Consider the following 21,127-nt stretch of genomic DNA (forward strand, 5'->3'; position numbering starts at 1 on the left):
GGTGAGTGTACGAAGGAGAGAGCGAACGAACGTCTGTTGTTGATGTTTGTTAATGTGGTTAGTAGTAGTTGTAATGTGTTGCTGGCATGTGTGGGTGTGTGCGTTGTTATCCTTGACAAAGGACAATTTACAAGACAAACAAACAAATGTAGTGTGAGTGTGTGTGAATCACAGACAGAAGTGTTGTAGGAATATAAAAAAAGACAGTACAGAGGAGTATGTGTCAAAACTGTTGTTGGTAGTAGAGGTGGTTGGTGGTTTATTCGGTTTGCTGTCGAGTTGGTGTTAAAGCCATTTATTATGACGGTGCACAGAGAAGAAGAAGGCGTATTAGGTACATGTGTCAACTGAGTGTGTTGCAGGGTGTTTGTGGAAAAAGAAAAGTGCTAAGAGAATAAAAATAGTGGAAAAGAAAAAAACTTTGTTGGGTTAAACCAAAAACACATATTTGGTCCAACAAAGGCGGTGTTGCATTCCCAGGCGAATGGTTGTGTTGCTTGCTTACGTTGCCCGTTTTTTATATTTCAAATGAAGTTAGATGTTGCTGCTGTTGCTTTGCTTTGCTTTTGTGGATTAAAGGATTAAACAAGACATACGTTGTTGGTTGCATTCCCACCGTTGCAATCTTGATATTTTCAAAAACTGATTGTGAAAGGTACATATATGCTACAACATGTTATTTTTTATATAGTATATAATTATAAAAAGAGAGAAATATTGTCAAGTGCTTGACAAAGAAATGGAAAAAATATCCCAATTGTTGAAAAAAAAAACTAAAAAACAATTTTTACAAAATAAACTTGCAAAAATAAAAAAAACGATTCATATTTTTAAATTAAAAACAATTCTTTGGTTTTATTATTTCTATATATTTTTTCGGATTAATATTAAACATTAGCAGGAACAAATATTTATAAATATTTCAAGGCTCGGAAAGAGGGGAGGAATGTTGTGTGTTTTTGGGATGGCTAGGCTATAGCTATTATAAATAAATTGTACTATGTAATTTATTTGGATAACATGCTATAATATATGGAAATGTGAAAATTCCATAATTGTTCGATAAATATTTGCACAACAGTTGTTGTTGTGGTTTTTTGCACAACATTTGGTTTTTTCGATTAATGCATTAATTAATTGCAGCAAACATAATTTTATGTTTTTTTGTATTGGTTAGCCAATATATAGAGTGATAGCAAGAGCATTGGACGAGGTGGGTGGGGATAATAGCAAGAATATTGAAATGTCAACAACAGCATGCAAGAATAGTTTTTATTACAGAAAAAAATGGAGAAAAAATACAAGATAAAAAAAATATAAGAGATGAAGAATGACATTGAATGGTGAAAACAAATAACCAACATAAATATACATATAAAGGTAAATGAAAGAAAATGAAACATAATGAAAAAAAGAAAATAAAAAAGAAAGAGAAAAAGAATGAGGGAGAAATAATAGATTAATAAAACTGGTGGGTTAGAATGGTAGTTGTTGTTTTTTTGTTATTAACAACAAAGCAATTGTTATAAAGCCAATTACAGATTTAAAAATAATCGATAGAAAAATACAACGCTCTCTCACTCTGGTATATGATACTATGTTTAACCGCATACAGATACAGTGGAACTTTGCTACAAAAAATGGGAATTCCTCCACAAATTTAATAAATCGAAGGACCATTGACAAGAATGACTTCTTTTCACTCGAAGGACCATTTTATAAACATTGATGAGTATCGAGTATCACTCGAACTCGAAGATACAGTAGAAGTATTATTATGCATAAAACATTCGCAGCAATTATGGCCTACGATTAAAAAATAGGGGGAAATTAACTCCAAGGACCATTTTTAACATATTGAAAAATACTTGAAATCGAAGGACCATTTAGGGTCATCATACATTCAACAGTTTCTTTGGCATTCAGAGCAAGGTCCCTTTATGATTATCTTAGATACTAAAGTTTCTTTGGCAGAGAATTTAGTTCCAAACTTTAAGAACCAACAACGAAAAAATCAAATGGAATGACCATTTTTCCTTAATTGAATACATTATAATCATATGGATCCATTATATCGATGGATCAGTTAAGTTTATATTGAACAGCATATGTAAAAAAATTAACAAGAATGGGGGAAAATTAAACTCATATTAAGAGTATTCTTGTAATCGAAGGACCATTCAGGACAATCCTATTGTTTCGAATGATGATTTTTTTTTTTTTTTTTTGGCTGATTTAATAAAATATACACTCGAAAGACCAGCAGAATTTTGATAACTTTGCGCAAAACATCAACAAAATTATTTTCCAGCATTAAAAATGGAGAAAACATACTTAAAGGAACATTTTTTAAACATTGAAATATACTTGAATTCGAAAGGATTTCTGGATTTATCTCAGATACAATAGTTTCTTTGGCGTTCAGAGAAATTATTTACAAACTTTAAAATCATCTTAAATGCTAATTTTTGGCTGATATATTAAAAAAATCGAATAGAAGGGACATTTTTCTGTTATAAAAAAATAAATGCAATCGAAGGACCATTTAGTTTAAAAAATTCTTAACTACAATATCTTCTTTGAAACTCTAAGAAATTCTTTCAATGCTTTATAAATCTTACAATCCTATACACGATGGCTTCATTGATATTTATCTCTTTCCATATTTTTATATTAAAAATTCATCTCAAAGAACCATTTATTGTTTGATAATTAAGAAAAAATAGCTCTAAAGTCATTTTTTAAACTGGCGTGAAAAAATACTTGAAATCGAAGAACTATTTAGTTAAAAAATTGTTGCTACAACTTTTTCTCTAAGAAATTCTGTCAAGAAAGTCACCTCGAAGGACCATTTGGTGGTCGATTTAATAAAGTAATATGCTTAATTGATAGATCACAACATATCCTTCAAAATATCCTTTTGAACGAAAAAGGAATACAGCATTGAAGAGCATTTAGATTTGTTATTCAAGAAGATTCCACTGTACTGTTAAAACTGCCTTAGCTGCAAAAAGCCATTGGGGTCATTATTACACAAAAAAGAATTGAAATTAAGTTAGATTACATTACATTGCATTCAGCGGAAAGTTCAATAAAAAAACCGAACGTTAATAGAATTGAAAATTTGACTTTTGTTGCTGCAATCATCGGCGGAAAGCACAAAAGAAATAAAAACAGAGACAAAATGGTTTACATTTGCAAAAAAATGGTATTGATTGAACTCAATGTTAACCAGGGGTTTAATAGTTTAAATCTATTAAACACAATGTTTAATCTTTGTTCTCATTTCGACATTTCAATGTGTAATGGTCATTTGTGTGTGCTTCAAAGTTGAATCAATAGTTTAAATGTTTAATTTTTTTGAAAAAGATAGGGTCCATACAAATTTTTAAATTTGCAATAATAGATTTCTGAAATTTTGGGGTTTGAAACCCGAGGAGTTTGAAAGAAATTGTATTTAGGAAAAACGAATGAATTGAAAAAAATACCTAAAATCAGGATATATTTTGGTGGAGCTATATATCATCAAAAATAGAACGAATTTTAGCACATTTTCTTTCCTTGTATGTATTCCATATACGGATTAAGGCTTAATAAAACCTAAATAAACAGCGACATTTTATGGTACCCATACCAAGACGTAGTACCAAAAATCCTAAAAATAATATAAACATCAACTTTAGAAAAATGGTCTAATTTTTCACGTTCCAAAATTATATATTACAGATCCAGTGACCTTAGTCTTATCGAAATACATCCGAATTTTAGCCATGAAGAAGGGGAATAAAATCATTCATTTTAATTCTCTCCTGTTTATAATTTTTGGACACTCGAAATATTGATCGTAAGTCCATATGAGTTCAAAGACTGTTCATAAAATATGAACATGATATTTGGTTGTATTAGTTTAGGATATTTTAGACATTTGCATATGTCGTAAATAATAGATGAAAAGTCCTAAAATCTATTTGTGTGTGCATGTATGCACATAAGGGATGATAACACTCCACGCTGCTGAAGACGCATAGCTAATAAAGGATATCTCCATAAACATGCGCTCAGTGGGTGAGTAAATAGAGATCACTTCAATGTGGTTTTCTGTGCGTGTGAGCTGATAATGAAGAATTAATAGCAGCCCACACACAAAGATATTGGTGCGCTCATTTGGTAATGTAAACAAATGAGCACACTTATCTCAACTGTTATCTCTTATGTGCATAATATTAGGCTAAGTTAGATTAGGTTAGGTAGTTCTTAAGGAATAATATTAAATAATAAAATTAGAATTGAAATGACATTCGACCTTACAAGTCCTCTGCAGTTTCCTTTCTCCCGCTCCTTAATAAAGACTATATATCTTCAATAAACACAGTATTGAATTCCCCTTCTTCTAAAACTGGGTCCAAAATGACTAAGGGGTCATATTATCATATTGTTATATTTTGTTATAGAAGAGCGACATACAAGGTAAAGTACCAATGAAAAAGAGAGCATGCCTGCTGTGTGCTATATAAAACTTCTCCCTCTTCAAAGAGTACATTTCGATTCAATTCGGTCAATACTGCAGATGCTATGTCGAAAATTTAAGCCCAAAGCCAAAATGTCAAATCCATCAAACTATTATACCATTTTGATGTACCTAAATAAATGTATAAAAACATTGAAAATTAACCAATATTAATTTAAATTAAATCTGTTGTAGAACACTGATTCAACTTGGGAGTTTTTTTTTTAATCAATGAAAACAATCCAATTGTCTCAAATGATGATTTTTTTTTGTTTATTTAATAAAATATCAACTCGAAGGACCAGCAGGATTATGACTTCCTTGCTCAAAACATTCACAATTCTTGCCTAGCAATAAAAAATGGGGAAAATTAACTCGAAGGACCAATTTATTAATATTGAAAAATACTTGAAATCGAAGAACCATTTAATATTACATTTTTATTTTGCATTCTGAGAAATTATTTCCAAAATTTTAGAAATAAAAACAAAATTATGCGGAATTCTTATTTTTGGTTAACTTAAGAAAAAATCGAATTGAATGGCCATTTTTCTTAAATTGCATATTTTAATTTAAAATTATCTTGAATCAATTTTGATTTAATTATTTTTAAATTATTTTTCAATTTGGCTTACCATTGTGAGAGAGCGTTAGTATCTAATCTTTGTTTTTAAAATATTAACAGAAAAATATATATATAGCATATATAATACATATTTACATATAAAATGCGTATTATATTACAAATATGTTAGTTATGTATAATAGTATAAATGAAAAAAAAAAACATCATAAAATAATATTAAAAACATATACATAAATCATAATCAAATTTTTGGTTAGAACAAGAGTATTTTTATTGTGTGTTAATTTGTAGTTAGTAAGGTTTATTTTTTTTATCATTTTTTATTTTTTGCTTTTTACAATATTTAACGGTTATAATTTTAATTTACATTTAATGTTAGTAACAATTGTTATTATTTATTTATTGTTACTGTATTTTTTTTTTTTTTTTGTAATAGTATTAGTAGTAGTTTTTAGTATATTTATTTTTGTAATTATTGTGATGGTATGATAAATGGTTTATACAAATAAACAAAATAAGTAAAATGATGAGAACAAATAAACAAATTTTCAAATTGGAATGTTAATCTGATGATAAATTGAGATATTTTGAGGGGGTATCAAATTAAAAGTCAATTGTTCTCGATTTATTTGTAAAAATGTATTAATGACCCTTTAAAGTCTCAGAAGGTTAGTTAAAATGTTAGAAATAATATAAAAAATGTTAAATGTTGTTAGTGACATGGTGTGTTAATGAAAAGGCTTTGAATGGATATAGATTTCTGTTTAAAGCAAGAGAATTGTTGCTGATATTCGAGAACATCTAAGTATAAATATATTTTTTTAAATTATTAATTATCCTTCCTTTTCTTAATGATGAAAAAGTCAAATATATGTAAATATTTTTTCAAAGCTACAAGAAGCCAAGTTCAACCAATATCTATTGAAAATATTTCAGATCGTCAGGGTCTATTCGATATTGTTGAATGAGCTTTCAAATAATTATTCAGACCTATACAAAAAATTATTGAGCCAAAGTAGAATTACATCGGACTATATCCCATATTAAACACAACAAATCGTGTTTGAAGAAATTTTGTTCGACCATCATTTAAATGTTAACATCCGTGTTTCACTTAAAAAATGTTTAGTTACTTTTGCTTTTGTAATTGAGTTGTAAAAAAAATGTAATCAATTGAAAAGCATGTCTTGCTGATATATGTTGTATAAAATAAGGTCAGTCGGCGAGCTCATGTTTGAGAAATGGAAAACAGAGAAAAAGAAAGAAAAAAACACAGTGTTAATCGATGTCCAATTAGTATGTTGCACACAGATACACACACACATCCAAATAACAAGAAATGTATTGAGATGTATTTCAAAATAAAACAAATGTTAACTGAAAAAAAACTTGGGGAAGAAGGGGGTTAACAAAATCTGGGATTGGTCACGACAATGTCTTGTTTCTTTCAGCAACTACATGGAACTACACTCACTTCACACACAGCTAGAGAAAAAAACAGACAACATTGATGACGAAAAAAAAAAATTAGAAAAAAAAATCAAATACGAAGCAGATTGTTTTTAAAAAAATGTTTTGGAAACTGATTTTTTTGATTACCTGTTTATTTTTTGCGAAATGATTCAATTCAATTATTGATTTGTGAGCTCAACAGATTTCATGATCCGCAAAAATGAGTTTGAAATAAAACCAATGGATAATGGAATACTTTATTATTATTAATTTTTTTTTCGTTTTATTTTAACAATAAAAAACGGTCCGTTTTAAAACTTTATTGAAATATCGAGAATTATGCATTTGTTTGTTGGTTTGTTGTATATAATTATTTTTGTTTTCTTTTATTATTTTTAATATATAATTTCTTTTCTTTTATTTTTTAAATATGATTTTGTTGGGTTTTTTTTTTGGAAAAATTGTTTTTTTTTGTGAATTTTTTGAGTATAATTAATTTTTTTTAAACAATGTTTTTTTTTTTGTTTGTTTAATTTTTTTGGGAAAAAAGAAAACAATTAAAAATTCTATGAATTTTAAATTAACTACTACTAAAAACTAGTTTACAATATTTGTTTATTTGCTTTTTGTTGCTGTTTTTTTTTATTTTCGTTAATGAAATTTTTTTATATATATAGTATTAAGTTTTTTGTTGTTGTAGTTTTGTAATTGGGGTTTTAGGTTTCTTTTTCTTTGCAAAAAAGGAATATTATAATTATGCTTATCAAAAGGAAGCATTTTAGCATCATTTTGTTACTTGAGATTTTTGTTGTTGTTGATTTTCTTTTCATTCTTACTTGTTTATCATAAAACAGGGTGTTCGAAAATGAATTCATAAGTAAAAAATTTTTCAAATTCGAAAATGAATTCATTCATACTTTTTTTTTAATTTTTTAGGAACACAAAATTGGAAAAATTTGGGTATTTATTATATATTGAGTATCACCTGAACTAGTAATGGGTATGGTCTTAATGAAGATGTTCCAGAGATGTTTTCTGGAGGTTTCTGTAAGTGTAAAGTACAAGTAACCAGAATTTAAGATTTTAAAGACTGGTCAAACTGTTTTCAAATGGAAAACCGAATCACTTGGTTGTCCAAAAAATTACAACCAACTAAAATATTTATGGTACTAAGACCAGCCCAAAAGTGATAGCACGAATCAGAAAATATGGTTTAAAAGACGATTCATCCCATTCACGATAAACATAGTACTACTGAATCTCTTCACTCCTTAGAACTGGGGCCGAAATTACTAAGGGGCCATATTTTTATATTTCATTTTGAAGAGGGACAATAATGTGCTCTAACGCACATACTACTGAGCTACAGAAGACCTGCTATGGGTCCCATTGGATGTGAACATGCTAAGCATTGCACCATAAGTCCTTTACGTTGTGTGCTTAGGGCCTGAACTTTAAATATTTAGTAGGACATGTACTTTAAATATTTAGTATGACCTGAACTTTAAATATTTAGTATAAATTCAATATTAGAATTATCTGCCCCTCTCTGCGCTAAGTTTTTTATCAATTCATTTTCGAACACCCTGTATTTATTTTTTCTGTTATTTTTTTCATATATATTTATAGAGAGTGAGAAAAAAACCAAACTGGTGATAACTACAATTTAACACACAATCTAATCACACATATGCAGCTTTTTCTTGTTGTTGTTTTTTTCTATATTAATATATAAACTTATAAACTAACTTGATATACAAATATATTTATAAAAAAACAATAAATAAAAAATAATATACATATATATAAGAAAAAATAAATTATTGTACAAAAAGATAACACAAGGCAAAACAAAACAAAATTTGTTCTCTCTTAAAACAGAACATAAAAGACAAAGAGAGAGTGAGAGGAGGAGAAGGAATAAATTATAAAAAAATCTGAGATGAAAAGCAAAACCGAGAGATTCAAAAAAATATTTATGACAAATAAATTCTATAATAAAAACAAATACAAAAGAAAAAAAATCCAAAAATGTTTTTATAAAAAATTAAATATTTTTCTACATGTTTTCTTTTTTGGGTGATTGTGTTTTGTTGTTGTTGTCTCTAAGTATTTGTGATTTGCTAATAATTGTTGTTTGCATTGTTGAATAGGTTTTGCTATTTTGATGATTAATAATATACATTATATTTAATAATTGTTTATAGGTAATTTTGTTTGTTTTGTGATTTTGTTGTTGTTGTTTAAGTATGTCCTAGAAATAGTGACGTCATATATGTCTTCTGTGTTCTATATATAAATGTATTAATAACACTTTTTTTTAAATTAAAATTATTTAAACAAAAAAATACTATTAACAGAAAACAAACATTTACAAGAGAAATAAAAAATTACAAATAAATTTACTATAATACAAAAGTAAATGCATTTTTACAGGATTTATTTATAATTTACTTTATTGGGAAAACAAAAAATAGAAAAAAAAACAAAAATATAAAATGTATTTATTGGAGATATACACCACACGAAAACAAAAACAATATTTCAAAATTCAAATACACAAATTGATAGATTTTGGTTTCAAGTCAAAATAAAAAACAACAGCTGATTTAATTCCCTATACCATAACCAAATAAAATTTGTATTGCCAAAAACAAAAATGGCTCAAGAAAATCAGAAAATTTAAAAAAATCCCTATTAAATTTGTCTCTCATCAATGATTGCATTCTGATTCAATTCGGATAATATGTCTGGCCATGTAGCGACTACATGAAAATGTGATATTGCTTTAATTCAATTTCAATTCAATTTATTTTATATATGAGAATGTAGCCCAAAGGGCCAAGAGCGATTCAAAAAAACAACAATATATAGAACGATTAAAATCGAAGGCTATGGTTTCATGTCGAGTATGCTAATCATTGCACCATAAGTATGTAAAGTTGTGTCCTTTGGATCCGGACTTTTTCACAAAGTGTAATATGGCCTTCTTGAAATGCTTCAAAAGCCTCAATACAAAAACAGGGATGTTAATCAACTTGAGAATTGAAACAATATTCATATGGAAGGATCGTATCTACAGTTGAACAGCTTTTATGACAATTGCTCGTTCAAAATTCTGCAGAGGTCTTGGGCAGCTTTTCGACTGCCAGAATTTATGGAAATCAATTTGAGTTTTTACAAAAAAAAAGTATTCAAATGCCAGGATTTATGGAAATCGATTTGAATTATTAAAAAAGTATTCAAAGGGAAAAATGGGGATCTATCTACACTGAATCAGTTCTTACAACAATCAAACCTTGTCCGTTTAAAGTTAGAAAAAATAAATTGTAATTCATCAATATACCATTCCAATAAATGGTCAAAACATATGACAAATTATTTCAAAATAAATCTACTGCTATGCAGTATTCAAAGATGGCCATAAAAAAATAAATATGGCAAACATTTATTTGATTTGTCATTTGTTTGTGGTTTTTAATTTAGCTTGAAACGATTGGTGATGTGAATGTGTATATCTTGTATTAACACAAAAAAAAAACAAATACCAAAAATTATTATAGACCGGTCAGTGGGTACGTCATTCCCCAAATAAAAAAAGAGAATCAACACACATCACAGTTAGTCAGTGGCATATTCGAATTCGAATGGATGCCAAATGAATTTTAAATTGTATTCAAACAATAGCCTTAAATTCTTTTTCATATTTAATTGAGAACTAAAAGAGTTAGGGGAAAATATCGAAAATTGTATTATTTGAAAGAGACCACGACCTGTCGTCGTAGAATTTTAAATATTTATTAATATCGAATATTTTGTATTATTTTTAAATACTTTAAATAAATATCATGTGCAAGACAATGTTGTCTTTAAATTCCAAATTAATTCAGTTTGGTGTGTGATCAATGGAATCATTGACATTTCTTATTAAACAAGGTCATAATATTTCAAATGTGGTTAACAATTCCAAAAGCTGTTGAGAATATTTAAACCCTTCCGTGTCTTGGAGAAAGAAAAAACACAGCATGAAATATTTTTTGGTATTAAAAAGAGGGGTTAGCCTGAAATTAATCCAAAGTAAAATCGAATTTTACTGTGGGTTTTCATCAAAATTATTTTTTAAACTATGAGGTGAACTGCAATTTAATACAAAGGATCCAAATAATTTTGAAATTATAATTTTTTCCTTATTTCTTTAGCATTTCCTGAGAAACTACTTGAATACAAAGGATCGAAATAATTTTGAAAATTCGAAATTAGCAAAATGTTTCCTAATTTCTTTAGCATTTCCTGGGAAACTGTTGTAAATATTGAATGTCCACGTTACGGACTTCCAACACACAACATACATGCGTAGACTAATTGCGATGTGTTCGCCTATAGTAACCTACACATCACCACTGTAAATATTCGTAGCAATAAGTTTTCTTGTATAGTGTGTAAGCTATTGATAATCACTCTCAATAAAGCCACCAGCCAGAGCACAAGTGTCTTTCCTTTCATCCACTAGTAGAAGCAAAATAATACTTTCAACAGGTTATGGGCCCAGTCACCCCAGGCATAGCCAAGAAGCAGTCATAGTATTGAACCCAGGAGGACTCTAGGTACAGCAAATAAATCCAGCGCAGTAGACCAGTCATGGCATAGAACTAGCCAGAAAGGAGGATCACTCGGAAGGAGCAACAATACTTTGTGTATAAGTGTCCGGCAGTAATTTGACGAAGTTTACGTGGTTATTCGTGTGTCGAGTACCAAGCCCGGAAAGAGTGAATCCCAGTGAGACTAGTGGATGGTGTGAGAAAGGAAGACAAGGTCCGATCTGTGTGATCGAAGTGTGCGAAATAGAAAGGGCATTGAGAGTCATTCCAGTTTGTATAACCGAGTGTCGGGTATGTTATGTCGTGTGTCGACAACATACGCATCTGGAATTATGCATGTGTTGCATTGGAATTGTCAGAGGACAATTACGGCTGGTAGAATCTGCAAGAGAATCAGTGCTGGTCCACCAATGTGTTTGGGAGGTGATTCTATGGAAGAAAATGCAGATAAGAATGTTGATATTTGGAAAACTCGAAAAGGCGAGTGAATGGCAACAACAACAAAAGCAGGGTGCGATTGCCGAGGCGCACAAGAATAATTCAGCAACAACAACGCAGGTAGCAGAAAATAGTTCGCGCACAAGTAGTGGCAGCAGAAACTGCAGGCAGCGAAAAAGGTTGAGCAGCGAAATCCCCATGAGCATGCGTACACCGTTAGTGATGTGTTTGACAACAACAATGCATGCAAGAGCATTGTGTGTTTGCCTAACGGTGGGACGACGAATTGATGCGTAATTTGTTTACAAGAAGTCTCTGGCGAAAGGGAAGGGGTAGAGCTCATAGTGTGTTGTTTGTGTACCTGCAAGTCAATGTAATGACGGTTGACGGAGCAGCGGTAAGATGTCGTGAAGTAGAAAATAGTGCGCAGATTGACGACGAGCAATTGGAGTTTGCTGACCGCAAGAGGGGAGTTGTTTTTGTGAGAAGAATGTGTTTCTGCCGAGAACAAGAACAATTCAAAGAAGTGCCAATACCGTTACGGTCCAAAATGATGGGGAGAGCCCACGACGAACGGCATCGAATGTGTTTCGATGAGATGAAGGCACCGTTAGGTCAACCAGTGTCGAACCCGTGGAGGGGGAAAGTATGCAGGAGGAGATGGATTGCTGATACTATTAAAGAAAAATACTGTGTGTATTGTATTTGTAATTTTGTTTACAATTTTGAGTTTTAATAAAAAAGTTTTGAGAGATGTTGATATTGGGCATGTATGTATGTGTGTTGAGGAGGAGTGTTGTAAATATTGAATGTCCACGTTACGGACTTCCAACACACAACATACATGCGTAGACTAATTGCGATGTGTTCGCCTATAGTAACCTACACATCACCACTGTAAATATTCGTAGCAATAAGTTTTCTTGTATAGTGTGTAAGCTATTGATAATCACTCTCAATAAAGCCACCAGCCAGAGCACAAGTGTCTTTCCTTTCATCCACTAGTAGAAGCAAAATAATACTTTCAACAGAAACTAGTAGAAGTGATGCGGAACGAAATGATGAATTATTAAAAACTCCTTGAGTCTGGTTCGGTAAAATTTGAAATGAATCAATTTCTACAAAATCTTGTTTTATGTAAACAAATTTGTTTGCATGAAAACATAAATGAAAACCCAAACACTTGAATTCGTTATTCTCAAATATTTCCATGAATGAAATATCTATGGATCAGACAAAGGTCGGACGGTACGGGAAGCTGGCTATTAAGTTTGCTAAAACAGCTGTTTTCAGTGCCAATTTATTTGTTGTCCAACCATATGTATTGGAAAAGTGTACTTGCATTCATTCGTATCTAAAATTTCACAGAATAGATTTATATCACACACCAAACTAAAATTTTAATTTTTTTTTAATATACAAAACACAACGTACCACACTGACCTATCAATATTAAAAAAAGTCTATAAAAAATAACAATAAATTAATGTCTGTATATAATTAGAAATATGAACTACAACATAAAGAAACAATAAATTCCAATTGTTTGTCTGTTTTTTTTTTCTTTTTTCTTATAAAAAGAGATTCTACTTTGAATTTTATAACAATAAATAGGGAGGAAAAATACACAATAAAATTAGCTTAATTATAAAAATTAAAACAAAATTCTAATTATTATTTTGTTTTTTGAAAAACGATTTTGTCTTTTCCAAGTGAAAAGCGTAAAGAGATGAAATATATTGGAAATTTTACTTTAAGACATATATATGTAAATATAATAATATTTATGTATGTATATTCATTTTGTATATAGCTACAAATTGAAACTAGTTTTTATTACAAGAAGAGAGATAAAGGGGAAGTAGTATAGAACAGGTATTGGATGGAAAGGGGGGAGTTTTATTTATGATTTATAATTCAGACAAAAACTAAAATTAGTTTGCTGTCATTCGTGAAAAAAAAAAACTAATCCACAATTAAAAAATCTGACATGGCCTGTTAACCATAAATTGGTCTTAAGTAATTCTGTTATAGTAGTTTCATTTTGTTGTCAAAATTCTATCACAAAATAGAAGAAGAAACTAAACAATGAAGAAGAGAACACAATTGGAAAAAGAAAATTAAGGCCTTAAAATGGTTTGCTTTTCTTAGGAAGCTGTTGCTGCTGCTATTGTGGGGGAGAGTTTTGGAAAAACTGAAAAGCAGCCCAATTGGTTTTCTGAACAGTTTGTTTTATCCCCGCGTTCTGAAGAAGAATAATTATGATTGGTTTGGTTTTAAGGCCTTTTATGGCAGGTTGATATTTTGTTAAGTATTTGTTTGTTGTTGTTTATCAATTGTTTTTTTTTATTTTCTCGTTAGGCTTTAATTTTAAAAGTAATTTTTTTGTTTTATAACATTTTCCTTTTGTTTAATAATTGCTTATTTAAGGCTTAAGGCCTAATTTTTTTATGGAAATTTGAAAAACTGTTCTGTTAAATGTTTGTTTTTGTTGTTGTTCTTGTTATATTTCGTTTCATTGTTTTAATTAATTAATAATCTAGCAACAAATTGTGTTTTTTCGGTTTTTTGTTTTATTTCTCTTCTTCATCATTCTTCATCGATTACCCGATCTTCTTATGCTTCTAAACCTTTCCATAATTTTTATATGTTTTGAATATACGTTTCTTTTTCTTTTTTTGGTTTTATATTATTTTATGTAAAGTGTAGTTAATGTTTGTTTTCTTTTTGTTTGTTTAGAGAAATTGTTACTACGGTTTGTTTTTTGTTTTGCTTTTCTTTCCTTCTTCAACTTTTTCTTCTTCTGCTGGTTGTTTATTTTTAATAAATATATGAGATATATAATTATTTTTTTGTTTTTAATATTTATATAGGTAGTAAATTTTGTTTTGTTTTTGCTTTGTCAGAGATAAATATTTATAATATGTATGGTAGGAGTAGTTGTTGTTGTAGTAGTAGAAGGGGGATAAGGTAGGTAGGTAGGTAAGGTAGTTTATATTGTTTTAATAATATTATTAAGAATAATATTCTTCTCTTGCATTATTTCAAAAAAATCTTTCTCTGCTTCTACGTCATCATCGTTCACTGCTGATGCTGCTGAATGCTACATTTTTTGGATTGCAACTTTTCATTGATTTCTTATTTTTTGTTTTGTCTAATTAATTTTGTTTTTTGTTTTTCGTTCTTTACTTTTTAATATATATTATATATAATTAATTAATAATAATTATAAATTTAATAATAATAATAAAAATTTGAAAATTATAATACGCTTTTTGTTTTTTGTTTTAAATAGATTTTAAATAGAATTTATATATGGCATTTACATGAAATAACTGCTAACATATGCAGCAACTATGATACCCAACACAGTCAAGCAAAGCAGAATCATAATCTTCTTCCGGCGAGCTTTACTCTGATATTTCAAAGCTTTCTTTGTATCCTGAGTTGCTGTCTGCACGTAGTCCATAGCGTGCTCCACATGGTATTCAATGCGATCAATCATTTCGCCCTGCGACTCCACCAACATAGCCATATCCATGAACATGTCGTGCAACTCTTTGATCGATGTCTCCAATTTCATGATATCGGCGTGACGGGCTTCTATGTCGGCCAGTGTCTGTTTGGCCTGTTGCGTTTCCATGATAATGCCCTGCGTGAAGACGGCCGGATTGCCCTGTTCCAACATGTCTTCGAGTTCATCGTTGGTTGTGGCACGGCCAGTAATTTCCAATTGACGCTGTATTCTGCCCTTGCAGCGTTCACGATAATCGGTCTGTGTGCGATTGTATTCGGTCATTACTTCGACGAATTTTCGCGACAATGTCGAGTGCTGTGTTTTGCGTATACGCAAATCGGCCGAGGATTTATTCTGTTGTTCTTCCTGTTCGATGTTTTGTTCGATGCCTTTTAGTTTGCCACGCACACGATTGGCATTCTTCTTAATGTCCGCCATTAGATCTTCAAGCTCCTGCTTGGTTTTTTCATCGGACTGGGGAGCCGAGAGGATGGCCGAGTGTTTTTTCTTTACCTCTTCGACATTTTCTTGGACTTTTTCGATCATATTACGTATCTCCTCGACTTGAGCAAAGAAGTCATCCATATAGGAGTCATGGGTGGCGTCAACATTGACGGCCACCTCCTCGGTTTCCTCATCGTCCGATTGGGCGGCATGTAAAGCGGCTAATCTGTCTTTTGTCATGATGCTGGTTTTGGTGGTGGCGGCGGTATTAAAGTTAAGTTAAACTACTGGTAGTGTTGTTGTATAGACCGGTTTATTTGCCGTTGTTGTTGCCTTCTTCTTTGTTTATTTTAAGGTTTAATAGCCTCTAGTTGTTTTACTTCCAAGGTTTTCTTCTTCTTCTCCGCTTTATTAATTATTCTATAGGGTGTCTTAAATTCCACTGCTTTTGTTTTCAATACTTGTTTTAACTGGCATTTGTTGACTACTCGTATTTTTGTTTTAATATTTTTTTATATCGATGATCTTTTTTGTTTAGTTTTTTTTTTTCGTTTTGTTCTTTTTATTCAATTCTCTTTCCAATAAGATTTTTTCAATGCCACTCTAACATAAAATCCACTTAATGATTATACACTGGCAACTTTTTTCATATTTTTTGCTGATTGGAGAGCATCAAAAGTATGGTGATATTGTTGTTGTTGTTGGTCTCCCCCTTGTTTGTTGTTGGTGAGTACATATATTTTTTTCGTTTAGTTTTGGAGTAGCACAGGCAGCGTGTGCTGATGACTGATGATATCAAACGTTGTGGTAGGGGTTTGGGGGATGGTAGCCGGGCATACAAACACGTAAGACAGAGAGCGAGAGAGAGAAAGAATTTGTTATGCTTCTTCTTCTTCCGCTGTTTAGTTGATTGCTGCTGCTATCTTGTCGTTGAGTTGATATGGCTCGAAACGTGACTCACTTTTTGGTGAATGAATTGAATTTGTTTTTACAAATATATTTATTTTTATTATAAAAATTCTTCACTTTATTTTGTTTTTGTTTTTATTAACTTTGCAAAGTATTTGCAATTCCTTGTTTTCTTATTGACAGACAACACTTGACAGACTCTTCTTTTTGGTGTTAATGCTCTCACAGTGTGTGATGAGGGCTCCACTCTCTTGCGGTTAAATTCTCTTCTCTTTATTTCACTGAGTGGGGGAAAGAGACAGTTTTTAAGGTATTTTGTGTGTGTATTGCTTTTGGGATTTTCTTTTTTGTTAATTATAATTTCCTTTGACGTTGTTCACGCACCAAATATTTTAGTTGATAGTTTTATTTTATTTCCTATTTGCAGAAACAATAAACTTTTGTTGTATGTGTGTGGAATGTTTCCTTCGTAACCTTGACTAAGCCAAAATAAAAGAACTATAAAGGATGGAAGATTAGGCAGCGGTAGGGGCGTTTTTTAGTAATCCCGTTTTAAATAAATTGTTTTAAGGTTTTCGTGATATTGTTGTTGTTGTTTCTTTGGTATCCATACAATGCCACTGGCTTTTTCTTTTGCTTCTTCTTCTTGTGTTGGTCGTTTGTGTTCAACACTTGATTACAATTTTTTTTATTTGATTTTTTTTCGTTTTGTTTAACAATCACACACACTCAAGTTATGGTTAACTTTTTTTATTGCACAAAACTTATTAATTGCTTTATTTTTTGAGGGGGAGGATATTCGTTTTTAATTTTTCTTTCAAATTTTCATGGATAATCACTTTGATTCACACGCCTTGAAAAATGCCTGCTGCTGCTATTGTTGCTTGTTGTCGTCGTCGTTTTTGTTGGGGGACTTTTAATCAATGTAAAAATATCGATTTTTCTGCGCAAAGCCTACCGTAAACGTTTAAAGCAAAAAACTTTTTTTGTTTCGTCAGGCCGCCGTAATAGATAGAGGAGACTGAGTTTTCGTTCCGGGGGTACGTTTGGTTTTAATAGCACACTTTTGCTTATTCACGCGCGTAGGCTATTTGATTTGACTATTTTTTTTTGCTTGGTCGGTCGGTTGTCTCCAATTCAACAAACGGTGGGTGTGTATTTTTGTGTTTTCAAAAAATTTTCAAAAAACGGATCACAAGAATTTCTTTTTATAAATTGCAATTATTTTTGTTGTTTAGCTCTCTTCTTTTTTTCCACTAAACAATTCACTGAATATTTTATTTAATTCTTTTCTTCTTTTTTCCTTCTTGTAGTAATGGGGTTTTTTCTTTTTGCTTTCATTCACTTTGTAATTTGGGAATTTTTCACATGGGGAGCTGTGCCAGACGTACGCCAAAGAGTGATGGCCGCACAAAAACAATAATAACAATCGTGTGGCTCCCAAAGAGTGTGCGTTAACAATGCTCTTAAAAAGCGAGGGAGTGTTTTCGATGTTCTCTTCGGTTTGTTGTTGGTTGTCTTTGCAGCGGCAGCAGCAGCAATGAACCACTGACACTTTTCTTCTTCTTTTTTTGCACTATTCTTCTTCTTTAACCTTTTTTTCTTTTTTTGTTTTAACCCCTTTCCACAGGATGAAGAAAAAAACGATTGACGATTGGAAAAATCTTCCGGTCGTCTAAAATAGTTATGCACAAATGGTTATTGCACTTTTTTGTTACATTGCATTTATTGCCCGCCGTTGTTTATTTATTTATAAATAGAATTCAACACAATTTATTTACTCGGCGATGCCACAAAATTTGTATTTGTTGTTTTCACTGTGGATTTTTTTCTTTCTATTTGCTTCCAACCATTACGTCAAAAATTTTATGTCACTTTGATTTTTGTGTGTCTGTGTTAGGGATAAGTAACTCGACTTTCGGCTAATCGATTATATTAAAAAGTCGAAGTAGACTTTCGATTTTCTTCATAAATTCTTGGATTATTATCACAAAACCCAAATCAACCCAAATTGCTAAAAAATTACAAATGCCAAAACATTATATGATCTGTTGACAAAAATTCGTATAAATAAAAAAAATTAATAGTAATAACATCGAAAGGTTGACATTTTAGTCTAAGGCAAACATCGAAGTCAAAAATAGACTTTTTGAACAGAGAAAAAAAATTGAAAAGTCGACTTTTGAGTTTGACTACGTATCCCTAGTGAGTGTGCTTTGTTGGGTGACAGTTGTAAACGTATGTATTTACGAGAAGAGTACTACAAAGTGCAACTGTGCATTTGCGGATGGTCAGAAATGAAATGTCAAAATAGTTTGTTTGTGAGAGAGAGACCATGAGAGAAAAAGACATGCAGCATTGCCAGTTCAAAGAAATAATTTGTAAAGTGAAAAAATGGTTACACAGAGAGATTGTTGAATTCTTAACGTTATAAAGTTAATACATAAAAAAAACAAAATAATAATTAATTTAAACATTTTGTAATTAAAGAAATGTTATTAATGTAAATAGTTAAACAATGCTATATGTAATGACTTGTCACAAAAAATACACGTATTTGAACACCATTTCTAATGGGAATTTTTAATTTTTAAATTTATATCTCGTACACAAAATCTTAAACAATTTGAAAAGGAAAAATCGAAAACAATTTCGGTAAATATAAGATTCTAGCCGGTTCTGGAAGTAAGCAATAGTTTGTAAAACTGGTAAAATCGGGGTATGTATATTTGGTATGTTCCCGGCAATTATTTACAGATTTCTTCGATATCATAAAGAAAAAAATTGTTATTGTAGTAAAAAGTTGTACATTTTTGAACGTTTCGTAAAGAAAAAATGCATATGTTATCAAGGGTGTGTCCACTGGGTATATAGGAAGATCTATTGGTATATTTGAAGACGACATTAGGCTTAGGCTAGATCAGTTTGATGTCCCTAGTGTTAAAAACATATAATGAAGTGTAATGAATCAACACCAACAACTGCATCTGGGATGAGTACCTTCAAAATCGTTTATAGCGACATATCGGTTATAAAAACGGTATCGATGTTCTAATCTTTATTTTAAATGTTTATAGCGACCATTTTGCAGGCCATTTTATTGCCTAATTTCAAAGAGTAAGCTATTCTAAATGACCGGACCTAAATAACGATGCGCTTTAAAAACGTTGGTACCAGCCAATTCAATTGCCTAACATTTTGAGGCAGAAGCATTGACTGCATGTTTTAAATCGAAAAGCTGATAAGCATCCTAAACTAAATAAATACGATAGGAATAAATCCGGCTGAACCGACTTTAAGAGTGGACATGACCTGCAAATAGTTTTAAAGGTTATTGATAAAAACATTTATAAAAATATTATGGAATTTCTTTACATTGGCCTTAAAGGGGGCTTTCAAACCAATAAAATATGATTTTTCTGTGACACCAGATATGTGTTCGGTTATACCGAAATATTTTTCCTTATTTTCGATAAATTCAGTATATTATAATATTTTAATAGCATAGCTTCATTTACTTATACAATTGAAAAAAGTCGACCAGTTCAAAAATATGTTATTTTCTTAGCTTATTGACCCTGACTACTACATGTAGGCATATATTCGTAATATATATTTTAAAATTAAATAACGAAAAGTCAAAATATTTACCTTAAAAATCAGCAACGAAATATGATGGATTTGCCGTAATCTTTAGCAGGATACTTTAAGATTCTTTTCATAAACAAAAATCTGCTGCACTTTTTTTGTTTAATTATGCTAAATTCAATATTCCTCAAACACACATAACTTTAGTTCAATTTTCACTTTAGTGATGAATTCAATATTATATTTATACACCATAATTTTCACCTTTTGATGAGTAGGTTCTTATATTTTGGAATAATTCACAATTCCATTTATCAACATGGTCTTTTCTTTGATGGAATATTTACCACATTTCATTTTTTCCATGGTTTTGTTTTCTATCTTTTCTGACATCATCATCATCATCTTTGGTTCAATTTTAATAAAGAAAAAATTAACAAACAATTGGACTTACCGGAATCTTTGTAGTCAATACTACACCGCAAATCTCATCGTCAACCATAAACTGTTCACTCAACATGGCCATACAAATATCTTCCCACGCTCTATCAATTTGATTTTTACGTAAACGTATCAACCATTGACCACCCTTCGAATTGGCTGGATCCTCCCACATGGGACGTATACCCTTTTTGAAGAGACTCAACTCACGGAAGGGATTTAAGGCTGTGGGACGTCTCAATTTACAGTAGAGTGACAGCCAATGTTCAATGGTGGCACAGCGACCAACCATGCGCAACGATTTACTATAATCGGTGGCACGATGGGCACCTTTGCGTGAATACCATAGCCAGTATTCATGCTGTAGAGGATGATCATCGGGATCCACCTCCATGGGTGGCATTTTGTCAGCATCATAATCATCCATATCGTCTTCATCGCTTTCGAAAATTTCCGAACTGTGTCGGTAATTACTGAAATTGTGACTGTAATGAAATAGATGGCGATTAGAATCAAATAAAATACGGAGAAGGAAAGTTAAACACTAAATGTTGTCAACATTTGTTGCGAATCATTTCTTAATGGCAAAGATTACGATTATAGGGGGATAACCATTCAAAACCAACAATACATAAAGGGAAATTATA

The 21,127-nt window shown here is 30.8% G+C and overlaps 2 protein-coding genes across 2 annotated transcripts in view; both read right to left on the reverse strand.

Annotated features, from left to right (window-relative positions):
• Positions 1 to 991: 991 nt before the first annotated feature.
• On the reverse strand, positions 992 to 15,835 carry LOC133332907 (syntaxin-1A). The gene is made up of 2 exons (XM_061541276.1): positions 14,908 to 15,835; positions 992 to 1,023 (listed from the first exon to the last, which is right to left on the reverse strand). Exons 1-2 carry the CDS (start codon positions 15,780 to 15,782, stop codon positions 1,008 to 1,010), a joined length of 891 nt encoding a protein of 296 aa, XP_061397260.1. The 5' UTR covers positions 15,783 to 15,835; the 3' UTR covers positions 992 to 1,007.
• The window catches only part of LOC133332905 (homeotic protein deformed), a 169,570-nt gene continuing 155,244 nt past the window's right edge, over positions 6,802 to 21,127 (reverse strand). Inside the window, exon 6 of the mRNA XM_061541275.1 lies at positions 6,802 to 6,901. Within this exon, the coding sequence (XP_061397259.1) occupies positions 6,883 to 6,901 (19 nt within the window). The 3' untranslated portion in view covers positions 6,802 to 6,882. The remainder of the gene's footprint in view (positions 6,902 to 21,127) is intronic.

The sequence above is a fragment of the Musca vetustissima genome, unplaced genomic scaffold (assembly GCF_032173495.1).
Source record: "Musca vetustissima isolate MV318-11 ecotype Yass unplaced genomic scaffold, APGP_CSIRO_Mvet_v1 utg1079, whole genome shotgun sequence".
Taxonomy (NCBI): Eukaryota; Metazoa; Arthropoda; class Insecta; order Diptera; family Muscidae; genus Musca; species Musca vetustissima.

Bases quoted from the DNA above. Each gene is read 5' to 3' on its own strand.
- LOC133332907 (XM_061541276.1), bottom strand. From the start codon at position 15,782: ATGACAAAAGACAGATTAGCCGCTTTACATGCCGCCCAATCGGACGAT.